The 13,039-nt window shown below is 39.7% G+C and overlaps 1 protein-coding gene across 1 annotated transcript in view; it reads left to right on the plus strand.

The window, feature by feature from the left end:
- Positions 1 to 13,039, plus strand: part of LOC111159905 (KIAA0391 ortholog) — a 141,911-nt gene that overhangs the window by 420 nt on the left and 128,452 nt on the right. Inside the window, exons 2-4 of the mRNA XM_022522584.1 lie at positions 188 to 1,467; positions 3,695 to 3,742; positions 4,224 to 4,356. Coding sequence (XP_022378292.1) covers positions 479 to 1,467; positions 3,695 to 3,742; positions 4,224 to 4,356 — 1,170 coding nt within the window. The 5' untranslated portion in view covers positions 188 to 478. The remainder of the gene's footprint in view (positions 1 to 187; positions 1,468 to 3,694; positions 3,743 to 4,223; positions 4,357 to 13,039) is intronic.

Here is a 13,039-nt window from a genome sequence, read left to right on the forward strand (position 1 = left end):
TGAGAGGGTTGTTATGCCGGCCCAGGGCCGCTAGATTTTGGCTTTCACCGCCGTCCATGCTGCTCCTAGGTCTGGGGTTGGGCGTCCCTCCTTCGGTAAGGCTCCCATGGGATCATGCCTCTTTTTCAAGGGCTGTTGTGTTCCACGCGAATCAAACTGGACGGGCCTCCTTGTGCTTTTTCCTCAGGTTCACCGTGTGGAATATATCAGACACCGGAGGATTCCTGCCCTGTCCCCAGGTTTTAGAACTTGCGACCGATGTCGGATGTCCCCGGATGGTTGTTTAATGGCGAGAACTCGGCAGACTTCGTTGCGTTAAGTAGCCCCAAAAGCAGACCCCTGATTTGTCTGTGAGAAACTGAAAATCATCTTTTAAGAAGTGGTGCTTCGATTCTCCGCCCCCACTCCCAGTTCCTTAATTATGCTGTAGAAGTAGGGGTTTTGTGAACACCATCCTGTCTGGTGCTGATCTCACCGCATGATGACTTTGTGTTTCACGGGTATTCGAAGCTTTCCCAAGCTTTGGAAGAGCAACCCGTACCTTGGCCTAAGCCTGGGACACTCTTACCTCTCTCTCTTTCTCAAAGACTGTTATGGCATCCGGGAGCAACGGAAGTGGTTTTCTCTTAAAACAGTGTCTGCACAAAATACTAAAGCAGTGAATCTGCTGGTTGCCAAGTCCAGATATGTCAGGAAAGGAGATGAAGGCAGTAATAAGGAAGTTTCTTCTGATTCCCATCTGTTTGCAGCTGGAGCGGCTAGGAAGCGATCACAGATGAATCCTCTCAGGGAAGATCATGCCTTGCCACCTGTAAGGAACACTATTCAACTTCCAACAAAACCTTTGAATTCAGAAGAGTGGGATAAACTCAAGGAAGATTTCAAAGGAGACGCTAATTTTGCAAGTTGGATCATTTCACAAATGGCGCACTCCCGTAGCTCTGTAGATGTGGCCAAATCTCTGTTAGCCTGGGTAGCTGCAAAAAACAACGGTATTGTAGGCTATGATTTGCTGGTCAGGTATTTGTATCTCTGCGTCTTTCATAAGCAGACATCGGAAGTTATTGATGTCTATGAGATCATGAAAGCCAGATATAAGAGATTAGAACCTGGAGCCTATACTCTCCTCATCCAGGGATTAGTCCACTCAGATAGATGGAAAGAAGCTTTGCTGCTGTTAGAGGATGTCAAAAAAGTCCTGGTCCCTTCAGTAAGGAACTACAATGATTGTATTGAGGGAGCCCTCCTCCATCAAGACGTAAGCCTCGCTTGGAATTTGTATCAGGAATTGTTAGGTCGTGATCTTATTCCTATGTTGAAAACTTTAAAAGCGTTCTTTGATTTTGGAAAAAACGTGAAAGATGATCAGTATTCAAATAAGCTACTTGACATTCTTTTGTATCTAAGAAATAATCATCTATATCCTGAGGAATCATTTGCCCACAGTATCAAAACATGGTTTGAGAGGTAATTTTGATCTTTCTTTATATGTATGTTTTTATTTTAATACCTCTACCTAAAAGCAGCCACCTCCTTTTGTTATTGTTGTTGAGAATTACTCTATTCAGATTATACTTCTTTCCTTCTCTCAGATTTGTTTCCCTTTCAGAACAAAATTTTGGGACACCTGGGTGGCTCATTTGGTTAAGCAACTGCATTCTGCTCAGGTCATGATCCCAGGGTCCTGGGATCGAGTCCCACATCGGATTCCTTGCTTAGCGGGGAACCTGCTTCTCCCTCTGCCTCCCACTGTCCCTGCTTGTCCTCTTTTGTTCTCTCTCTCTCTCTCTCTCTCTCTGGCAAATAAATAAAATCCTTAAATTTTTTTTTTTAAATTAAAAAAAATAAAATTAAAGAAAAATTTCCTCCTCTTTAAAAAAGTAATAACATAAACAATTTCTATTCTCCATTCATCACATAAAAGGGAAGTTATCAAGCACTTGTATGTTTTCATGTATTTTTTCTTTGTAGAAGGATCATCTGTTTTTTTCTGAGTTCTGTGTGATATACTTACAAATAGTTTTTGTCGCTGGAGTTCATAGCAAGAAAACTGGAGCTGTCTTTGGGTCATATTAGTATTGAAGAAGTTCTTCAGAAACCTAGTGACTGGTATATGTTTAATCTATGCATTTCATTAACTTGGATGGTTGGAGCAGATGGAGGTACCCTGATCAGTGATATTCAAGTGTTAAAAATGGAAAATCTCATTGTTCAGTTCGTTTTGGATCTTTCCATCATCCAGCTGCTCTCTCCAAGGCTTTCTGCTTTCTCTTTGCTTTTATTCATGTTACTGGTTCTGTGCCTATTTATTGCTTCAGTCTTTTTATTTTTTTTAATTTTAAGATTTTATTTATTTATTTGACAGAGAGAGAGATCACAAGTAGGCAGAGAGGCAGGCAGAGAGAGAGGGGGAAGCAGCCTCCCCACCGAGCAGGGAGCCCGATGTGGGGCTCGATCTCAGGACACTGAGACCATGACCTGAGCCAAAGGCAGAGGCTTAACCCACTGAGCCACGCAGGCGCCCCAATTGCTTCAGTCTTTTATTCACTTATTTTTTTCAACACTAATTTGTTTTAGGCTCTTTTCCTAAAAATTTAATTCCTTTTCTGTTTTTCTCCTTTCTGCTATATATTCTCTTTACAGATCTTTGAAGTAGCAACCATGCTTAATTATCTTATTTGACAAATTTATTGAATATCACTAGAGGGGCTAGATTGTGAAAATCTTGAATGACAAGGATTTTGGACTTTATTCTGTTACCTTGGAGTAGAGTTTCAGAAAGGTAACTGCCAACACACACACAAAAAAAAAATTGAAGAGGGATTAAGATGGGAAATAAGGAGATCTATTTGGAGGCAATTATAGGTTTGAATGAGAGTTGAGATCTTGATTTAACTAGGGAAGGAGAGAAGGCAATCAAATCAGTAGAAGCTGACAGTAGTATAAGTAAGAGGAAGGAAAGGATAATTTGAGCAAATAAATGAAGTAGTTTTGAATGCCTCCATTTGGCTAGGCACTGTGGGCATTTGGTGATAGAAGTTCTATTAAGATGGGATTCACAACCTAATTGGGAATATAATTCTTGACAGTTTATAGTAGTACATAAGAAGATAGTATAAGGGAAGAAATTACTTTGGGGAGAAACAGTCTCTTGTAGCTCAATGGAGAAGGTTAGAGTTGAGTCTGATTTATAGGTTACACTATTAATGTCAGCTACTGGGTCCCCTGAAGGCAGACTTAGATACAAAGATGAAGGTTGGGGCACCTGGGTGGCTCAGTGGGTTAAGCCTCTGCCTTCGGCTCAGGTCATGATCTCAGGGGCCTGGGATCAAGCTCCACATCAGACTCTCTGCTCAGTGGGGAGTCTGCTGCCACCCCTGCTGCCTGCCTCTCTGCCTACTTGGGGTCTCTGTCTGTCAAATAAATAAATAAATAAAATCTTAAAAAAAAAAATAAAGATAAAGGTTGGATGACCAAAGGAGAAGTGAAGGAAGGAGGAGGTCCAGAGTAGGGTACCATTATTTCCTTAGCCCCCTCACAGTGTATCACCCACTCTTCTGATTAAACCATTGTAAGGAAGTATCCTGAACTTTTCAGAGCTCTTGTCTGCTGAGTTTCTAAATGAAATGCTTATCTTTTGGTTCTGTAGGAATCTGACCTCCTACTGATCTAGTTTTGCAATCTTTTTTTGTAGTGCTCCTGGAGAACAATGGAAAGGACAGTTCACAACAATCAAGGAAAGGTAAAGACCAAAATTTAATTTTAACTTTCTTGATGTGAGTTTAGTAGGTTTTGTTGCTACTGATCAACAAATTTTTAAGAATACATTAGAGATAGAATAATTAAGAGAGTACCTAAGAAAAAAAGCCATATTTGGAATATGGAGAATTTCCAGTGCTCAAAATGTTTTTCCCATAAAGTGGTATGAGCCTTGTGTAAAGCCCCGGAGATATTTTCCTCTACAGATTTGGAACCCAGTTGTGTTTTGAGAATGACTTTAAAAACTTTAATCTGGGTGCCCAGCAGTCTACTTTTTCAGGTTTTTCTGGCACATCTAATGTGTGTTATTATCAGGTTTATAAAAAATTGGATGCATGTGATGATCACAAAGATTATAATGTTCTTTTTTCATTACTCTTCAATTTCCTCTTGTCCTAGGATTATTCATTTTAGGAAAAATTTTTTTCCAGGATACCATTTAATACAAACTGTTGTAATTACAGTGGTCAGTGTTCGGGCTGTGGAAAAACCATGGAGTCTATTCACTTGAGTCCAGAGGAGTATGAATTTCTTAAGGGAAAAATCATGAGGGATGTGATAGATGGAGGTGATCAATACAAAAAGACAACACCTCAGGTGAGTCCTGAACAGATTTTATTCCTTTTGTGGATTGCTTGTCTAGAGTAGGAATTGGCAATTTTTTTTCTGTAAAAGACCAAACAGTAAATATTTTAGGCTTTGTGGGCCATATGGTCTCTGCTGCAATTTTTCAGCTCGAAATACAGTACATAAGTGATTGAGCATGGCTGTGTTCCATTAAAACTATATTTATGAAAATACATTGTAGGCTGGATTTGGCCTGCTGGCTATAGTTGGCAACCTTTTAGGAGAGACTGCTTTAGAATTTAACAGAATAATTGGGGTAGACTATCATCCATCTATTGGAGTCAGTCCTGTTTTATCTAGGCACAGGTCCACTTAAGCCAAAAAAATAGGTGCTCATTTTTTGTATAAGTACTTCCAGAAAACTGTGTTCAGTAACTCCCACAGAAACATGGTTTCTCACAACTTTTCTAATGAAAAGAGTTTGAGTTTCCAGATTTTCTTGGTATTGAATTTGATTCTGTAAGTCATTTTTAATAGCTTCATTTTGCTAATCTTCAGTACTTTATACTGGTTTACTAAGATTAAGCTGAAGAACTAAAATGCTTTTACCTTGGGGAAAGGTCACTTATTACCTTAGTAAATGCTTTTTCTTCAAGGTACCGAATAAAAACAAGAAGTGAAAATTGTTCTGCCTTCTTACTTTGACTTAAAATTGTCATAGAATGCCCTTGGATCATATGAAGAACTTTATTCTTCAAAATAAAGAAAATGTGGTCCATAAAAACATTAGCTTCATTTTACAGAATAACTTTTAGCTGATTTTATTGATAAAGTTAGACCCTGGGATCGTGACCTGAGCCAAAGGCAAAGGCTTTAACCCACCGAGCCACCCAGAGACCCAATTCAGTGTCTCTTAATAAAAGGTACATAATAAATAATACATAATAAAAGATACATTCAGATTTTCCCAGTTTGTCCCCCTGAAATGTATTATAAATTTTTCCCTTCTGCTCCAGGATTCAGTCACAATGTACTCATTGCTTTTAGTGGTCCTATCTCACTAAATTGAGAACAGCCCCTCCCACACGGCCACATTTAAAATTTTTATGACATTGGTTTTTTTGGAAAGGCTAGGTATTTTGTCTTGTACAGGGTTTCTCAAATGTTGTACCTGTGAATCAGTTGAGGATCTGGTTAAAATGTAAATTATGATTCAGTTGTCTGGGAGCCTGAGAGTCTGTATTTTGAACAAGCCCCCAGATTATATGGTTCTAGTCTTTAGACGGCTTTTTGAGCAGTAAGACTGTGGACTAATTGTCTGATTGTTTTCTCCTCCATTAATTCAGTAGATCACTCTTGGGTGTACACTGCACGGCTGATGCTGTGTGCTTATTGCCATCCAGCAGCCACATAACATTAGGTTATTCTCACTATCAACGCTAAGTTCCATCACTTGATCATGAGGGCACCTGCCAGATATCTCCACTATAAAGGCACATTTTCCCCTGGCAATCTTTGTAATTAAAAGTTAAGTATCCTGTGGAATAATACGTTGGGCCTATGCAGATGTCCTCTCCTTCTTGCAGATAGCCTGTTAAACTCTTCACCCAGTGTTTTTCGTATCATGGGATGATTTTTACTTTTGGATTTTGTAAAGTGGTGATTGTCTAGTTATTTCATTCCTTCTATATTTTTTAACTGTATTATTCTGTAGAAGAGTTCTCTTTTTTTCTTTTTTTTTGGAGCCCCCTTTTTTTTAAATTTTCTTTTCCAGACATAGGGACTTTTTCTTTTCTCTTTTTGATTAATTGTGCTAGAATCTGTTACCACCATCATTATTCTTTTTGATGCCCAAATTGTCCTGGATTTGTCCTTTAGGAGCCCCTTCAGGCCAGCTCCTGTGTCCTTTTGATATTTCCTCCACTGTCCCATCAGTGTTTGCCCCCAGTTTTTGCTTATTTCTAGCACGAGATGGCTCAGGCTCTCACCTTGAAGTGTTTCTGTCCCAGTAATGGAATCATAAATTGAATACTTTTGTTTGGTACCTCTAATGGTTCAACATGGCTATAATTCCTTTTTAATGTTTATCACTTTAATTCTAGCTTAATAGAAGGAAGATTTGTTAGTTTTCCTTGTTGGCCAAGCCTTAGAACATAGAGCACATCTTCCTCTTGGAGAGGGTTATACTATAAGAGGAGTTGCAGGCTCCAGACTATGGTGAGAATAGCAAAGAGTGGTCATACATATAATTACTGTAATTAACAAAACAACTGGTTGTATTCACAGAAGGACTGGAATATTTTAGGTTAAGGGAAATTATTTTCTCTTTCTCTTTCCAGGTATGCTTCCCTTCCCCATCTCGCCTACCCGTCACCCCACCACTGAAGGTCTCCAACCCTATATTCCATCTCTTGTCACTGCCTTTCACCTTCAGGCTATTAACTTAATCTAATAATTGCTACCATTTATGAAATGACTGCCAAATGTCAGGCACTTCTAGATCTATTACATTCACAACAACCTTGCAAGGATATCACCATTTTGAAGACAGGGAAGCTCAGGTTAAGCAATGTAGCCATGGTTAAAGAGCAGCGAAGAAAGTCATACAATGTGGCTGGCTTGCTCAGGGTTTGGTTTTCGTAGAGTCGGTGAGGTAGAAGGGGCAGGGATGGATCCGGAACACTGCTGGTGGATTGGAGTAGAAGCAACTGTTTTTCTGGGTCTAGAGGGAAGGAATTCAAGATGGTGGACAAGTTAAGTGTGTTGGTGCAGCAAAGAGTTGAGAACATAGATTCACACCTCTTCATTTCTCTGAAGAGTCCGGGGCAAATTGGTCATTTGAACATGAGAGAAAGTATGATAGCCTAAGCCTAAGGGACCTTAAGGAGAGGATTAGGGAAAGTATTGCTGGGTGGTGCTGAAGCCCCAGCTGAGGCCAGAGAGTCTAAGTTTGTGATGGCATTGATCTGTGAGTAGTCCTAAGCCATCCAGCTGTAGGAATAGAGAAGGCAGATAGATGGGATGGTACAGGATTTTGCTAGTCTGGTACAGTGTGAAAATAGTTGCTGGGGGTGTAGGTGAGAGGATGGCTCAATGAAGGGACCATGAGATCAAGCTTGATAGGAAGTAAAGATGGGGGGAGCTGATGGATTAGGAGAGAATAGAGATAAAAGTGGATTGGAGGCTCACTGAGGTTGAAGAGCAAGCATAAGAGGAGTGAGAATGACAAGCAGGAGATTTTGATCAGTGTATAGGAGAGGTTAGATTTCAGAAGTAGAGTGCTCTGCAGTGATGACAAAGCCTAGGGTGTGAGAGTTAAGCAGATGAAGAAACAGAGCTGAAAGTGCTAGATGGTCATCCACAGATTTATTGAGAGTGTCTGTATGATAATTTTTTTAAATAATAATTGCAGCCACGCTGCACCTACCAGGTGCCAGGTAATGTGCTTTGTTACTTAGGTTGGTGATGGAGAACTGAGTCAGGTGGCAAATTCTTGTTAAATGTAGAAGCACCTGGGATGACACAAGGTGCTAGCAAAGAGGAGGAGTCAGCAAACTGTGGCCTGCAGAGCAAATCCAGTCCACTATGTGTTTTTATAAATAAAGTTTTATTGGAACACTGCCACACTCATTCATTTATGTATTGTCTGTGGCTGCTTTTGCCTTGCAGAATTGGGATTGGGTACCTATCAAAGAGACCATGTGGCTCATAAAACCTAAACTGTTTACTGTCTGGCCCTTTACAGAAAAATTTGCTGACCACTGGTATGAGGTGAAGAGTGGAGACATAGTGACTTTGAAAGAGCCGTGGGTGCTAGAAGAGGCTCTCTTCTTTCTCCTCAGTCCTATAGCATGGGTTACTTAAGAACTAAGTAACTAGGAAGTTATTGATAACTTGAGGAAGAGCAGTTTCAGTCGTACATTGGAGCCCCAAGCCAGCCAAGTTAGAGCAACTCAGTGAACACACATTGAGAGTAAACTATACTTCTGAGAAGTTTAGATGAAAATAAGAAGCAATGGGGGTAGTTGGGCTGGAGGATGGTAGAGATCAAGGGAGGATGTAGGGATGTGGGAGAGACTTGTGCATGTTTAGGTGATGAAGAAAGGGTGTCAGTAAAGATACAAATGTCGAATAAGCAGGACAGGTAGGAGAGAGAATGGATAATGAATGGGCAAGGTTCAGAAATAGGAGGGGCTGCCAAAAAGAGTGCAATTTGAGCCTCATTTGAGACTGTAGAAAAGAAAGTGAACATAGGTGCAGATATAGATAAGCATATAGGTAGAGGGAGAGAAGTTTGAGGGAAATGACATCTGTGTTAAATGGGTAGAAGGTGAGAGGCTGGAGTCAAGTGGAAAGTCTAGTCGACACCAGATGGGAGTGTAGTCAACACTAGAGACAGTGAAGAATGGTTGGAATGGTTGTTAAGAATGACGGAGATGCTAACTCCTCACAGGATTGTGGCAGGGGGTGGATGCTGAGATTTGAGTCAGTAATTTGTAGACTTGACTTCACATGAATGTATGATGTAATTTTTTTCTGACAGAGCTTGGCTCACCTGCAATGGTAGTAGTGAAGACAAAATGTAGCATTGGCTCGAATTTGGGGTTTTTTTGGTGAAGTGTGACAGTATGATGGAGAGCAAGGGAAGGTCGTTCTGACAGAGTAGTGAACATGATTGCTATGGTGCTCAGACTAGATGGGGAGGGAGGGAAGGCCAGAGAGCACTCTCTAGAAGAGTTCAAGGGACCAGCGGTCTCAGTGTGGGGTAGAAGAAAAGGTTTAGTGGGAGTAAAGCAAAGAGTACTAGAAGGCTGAGGTCAGAGAGCAGGTGAAATATTTGAGGCTAAGATTTGACAGGAAGAGCGGTTCTAGGCTCTGGCCAAAACCAGTGTCCCAACGGTCAGGGTTTAGTATGCAATCCAGGGTAAAGTTTAGATCCAGAATGTCATTTCCCAAAGATTTGTTTTGTTTTGTTTTTGCTCACCATTTGTATTAATCTATTAGGGCTGCTATAATAAAATAGTACATACCGGGTGGTATAAACAACAGAACTTTGTTTTTGTACAGTTCTAGAGACTAGATCTAGTCCAAGATCAAGGTGCTGGCAAGTTTGGTTTCTCTTGAGGCTTCTTTTTTGACTTGCAGATCTCCCCCTTCTTGCTTGATTTTCATATGGACTTCCTCTGTGCCTGAGCATCCCTGTTATCTCTATGTATCCAGGACACCAGTCAGATGGGATTAAGGCCCGTCCTTATGACCTCATTTTACCTTACTTGCTTGTTTAAAGGCTTTATCTCCAAATACAGTCACATTCTGCACTGCTTGGGGCTAGGACTTTAACATATGAATTTTGAGGTAGTCACAGTTCAGTCTTTGTTGCCATTCATTGTAAAAACGTATTCTGTATTTTAAATTATTTTGTGCTGGGAGCAAGTAGCTGCAACATTGCTTTCTAAATCTTGTAATTTAGGAATTTGAGGTACAAACCAAGGAGTAAATATCACATCTTTGTTTACTTTAAAAAAAGTATGATGTCAGCTGACTTCCATAAGCATCTAAAATGAGAATTATCAAAATTATTTCAGACTTGGGGTGCCTGGATGTTTCTTTTTTTTTAACATTTTATTTATTTATTTATTTGACAGAGAGAGATCACAAGTAGGCAGAGAGGCAGGCAGAGAGAGAGAGGAGGAAGCAGGCCCTCCACGGAGCAGAGAGCCCACTGCAGGGCTGGATCCCAGGACCCTGGGATCATGACCTGAGCCGAAGGCAGAGGCTTTAACCCACTGAGCCACCCAGGTGCCCCTGCCTGGATGTTTCTAAACAGATGTTTAGGCAGCTGAACATCTGTCTTCGGCTTAGGGTCGATCCCAGAGTCTTGGGATCAAGCTAGGCATTGGGTTCCCTGTTCAGCAGGGATTCTGCTTCTCTTTTTCCTTCTCCCTCTGTGCCCCTCCCCATCCTTTCTCTCTGTCTCTCTTAAATAGATAAATAAAATCTTTAAAAAAATTATTTCAGGCTTATATGTTTTTATCAAATAGAACTCTTTTGTTCAAAACAGAGTAAATGAGATGGCACCCTTTGATGAAGTGGTTTTCAACCTTGGCTGTTGGTTAGAATAGTTGAGGAGATACTGAAAAATTAATGACACCTGAACTCCACCCTCTATAGATTTTGGTTTTAAGTATACAGTTCAGTGATATTAAGTATATTAACATTGTTGCGTAACCATCACCTCATCTATCCCCATAACTCTTTTCTTCTTGTAAAACTGAAACCCTACTATTAAACAATAATTCCTTCCAGCTGCTGGCAACCACCACAATACTTCCTGTCTTTATGATTTTGACTACTGCAAGTACCTTATATAAGTGGAGGTATTTGCCTTTTTTTTTTTTTTAAAGGTTTATTTATTTGGCAGAGAGAGATCACCAGTAGGCAGAGAGGCAGGCAGAGAGAGAGGGGGAAGCAGGGTCCCTGCCAAGCAGAGAGCCCGATGCGGGGCTCAATCCCAGGACCCTGAGACCATGACCTAAGCCGAAGGCAGAGGCCCAACCCTCTGAGCCACCAGGTGCCCTGGTATTTGCCTTTTTGACTGGGTTATTTCACTTAGCATAATGTCCCCAAGGTTTATCCATGTTGTAGCATACTGCAGAGTTTCCTTCCTTTTTAAGGCTGAATAATATTCCGTTGTATGTATATACCATATTTTATTTATCCAGGTGTCCGTGGACACTTCAGTTGATTCTATATTTTAGGTATTGTGAATAATGCTGTTTATGAGCCTGGGTTACAGATCTCTCTTTGAAACCCTGCTTGCAATTATTTTGGGTATATTCCTAGAAGTGTTATTATTACTGTATCATGTGCTAAATCTATTTTTAATTTCTTAAGGAACTGTGTTTCACAGTGGCTGTACCATTTTACATTCACACAAACAGTGCATAAAGGATTTCAATATCTTCACATCCTTACCAACACAAACTATTTTGTTTGGGTTTTCGTTTCAAATTTTTAAAAAGGTTTTATTTATTTATTTGCCAGAGAGAGAGAGAGCACAAGCAGAGGGAGGAGCAGGCTCCCTGCTGAGCAAGGAGCCTGATGTGGGACTTGATCCTAGGACCATGGGATCATGACCTGACGCTTAACCAACTGAGTCACCCAGGCGCCCCTGTTTTGTTGTTTGTTTTTAATAGTATCTATTCTAATGGCTATGAGTGGTATCTCATTGTAGTTTTGATTTGTATTTCCCTAATGGTTAGTGATGTTAAGCATCTTTTCTTCTGCTTATTGGCCATTTGTATATCTTTGGAGAAATGTGTTTAATTCCTTTCCCCATTTTGGAATTGGGTTTTTTTTGTTGTTGAGTTCTTGGTGGTCTCTATATATTCTGGATATTAGTCTCTTATTAGATAATATGATTTATAAATATTTTCTTCCATCTTATGGGTTGTCTCTTTACTTTGTTGATAATATCTTCTGATACACAAAAATTTTAAAATATTATCAAGTCTAGTTTGTTTATATTTGCTACCGTATATCTTTGGTGTCATATCCAAGAAAACATTGTCAAATTCAGTGTCATGTAGCTTTTGTTCTATGTTTTCTTCTAAGAGTTTTACTCTTTTAGGTCTTACATTTAGATCTTTGATTCATTTTGGGTTCATGTTTGTATATGGTGTTAGTTAAGGGTCTAGCTTCATTCTTTTGCATGTTAGTATCCAGTTTTCCCAGACCTATTTGTTGAAAAGACTGTCCTTTCCCCATTGAATGATTTTGGGACCCTTGTCAGAAATCATAGGACCATACATTAAATGGTTTGGGTTTATGTCTATTCTGTTGGTCTATATGTCTATTTTTATGCTAGTAATACACTGTTTTTTGTTTGGTTGGTTGTTTCTTTAGGATTTTATTTATTTATTTGAGACAGAGAAGGGGAGGTGGAGCTCAGGCAGGGGGAAGAGCAGAGGGAGAGGAATAAACAGACTCCATGCTAAGTGTGGAGCCTGGTGCAGAGCTGAATCTCGACCCCGAGATCATAACCTGAGCCAAAATCAAGAGTCAGATGCTTAACCAACGGAGCCACCCAGGCACCTTTAGCACTATACTCTTTTGATGACTGCAGCTTTGTAGTAAGTTTTAAAATCAGGAGGTATGAATTTTATTCTTTTTGTAAGATTGTTTTGGTTATTCAGGGACCCTTGAGATTCCATATCAATTTTAGGATGAGTTCTTCTATTTCTGCAAAAAATATCACTTGGATTTTGATAGGGATTGCATTGAATTTGTAGATTGCTTTGGGTAGTATTTAGTCTTCCAATCTATGAATACGGGATGTATTTCCATTTGTTTAAGTCTTTAATTTCTTTCAGCAGTCTTTTGTAGTTTTCTTTGTATTGTTTTTTAACTCCTTGGTTAAGGTACTTCCTAAGTATTTCATTCTTTTTGATGCTATTGTAAATAGAATTGTTTTTGTGATTTATTTTTTAGATCATTCATTGTTAATAGAAATGTAACCAATTCTTGTATGTTGACTTTGTGACTTGCTACTTTGCTCAATTGATTTATTCTAGTGGCTTTTTTTGGTGTGGAATTTTTAGGATTTGCTGGATATACAATCAAATCATCTACAAACAAAGATAATTTTACATTTTCCTTTCCAGTCTGGGTGCTTTTTATTTCTTTTACTTGCTTACCTTGCTCTGGCTAGAAC

The sequence above is a fragment of the Enhydra lutris genome, unplaced genomic scaffold, assembly GCF_002288905.1.
Source record: "Enhydra lutris kenyoni isolate GAN:26980312 unplaced genomic scaffold, ASM228890v2 scaffoldscaffold4, whole genome shotgun sequence".
Lineage (NCBI taxonomy): Eukaryota > Metazoa > Chordata > Mammalia > Carnivora > Mustelidae > Enhydra > Enhydra lutris.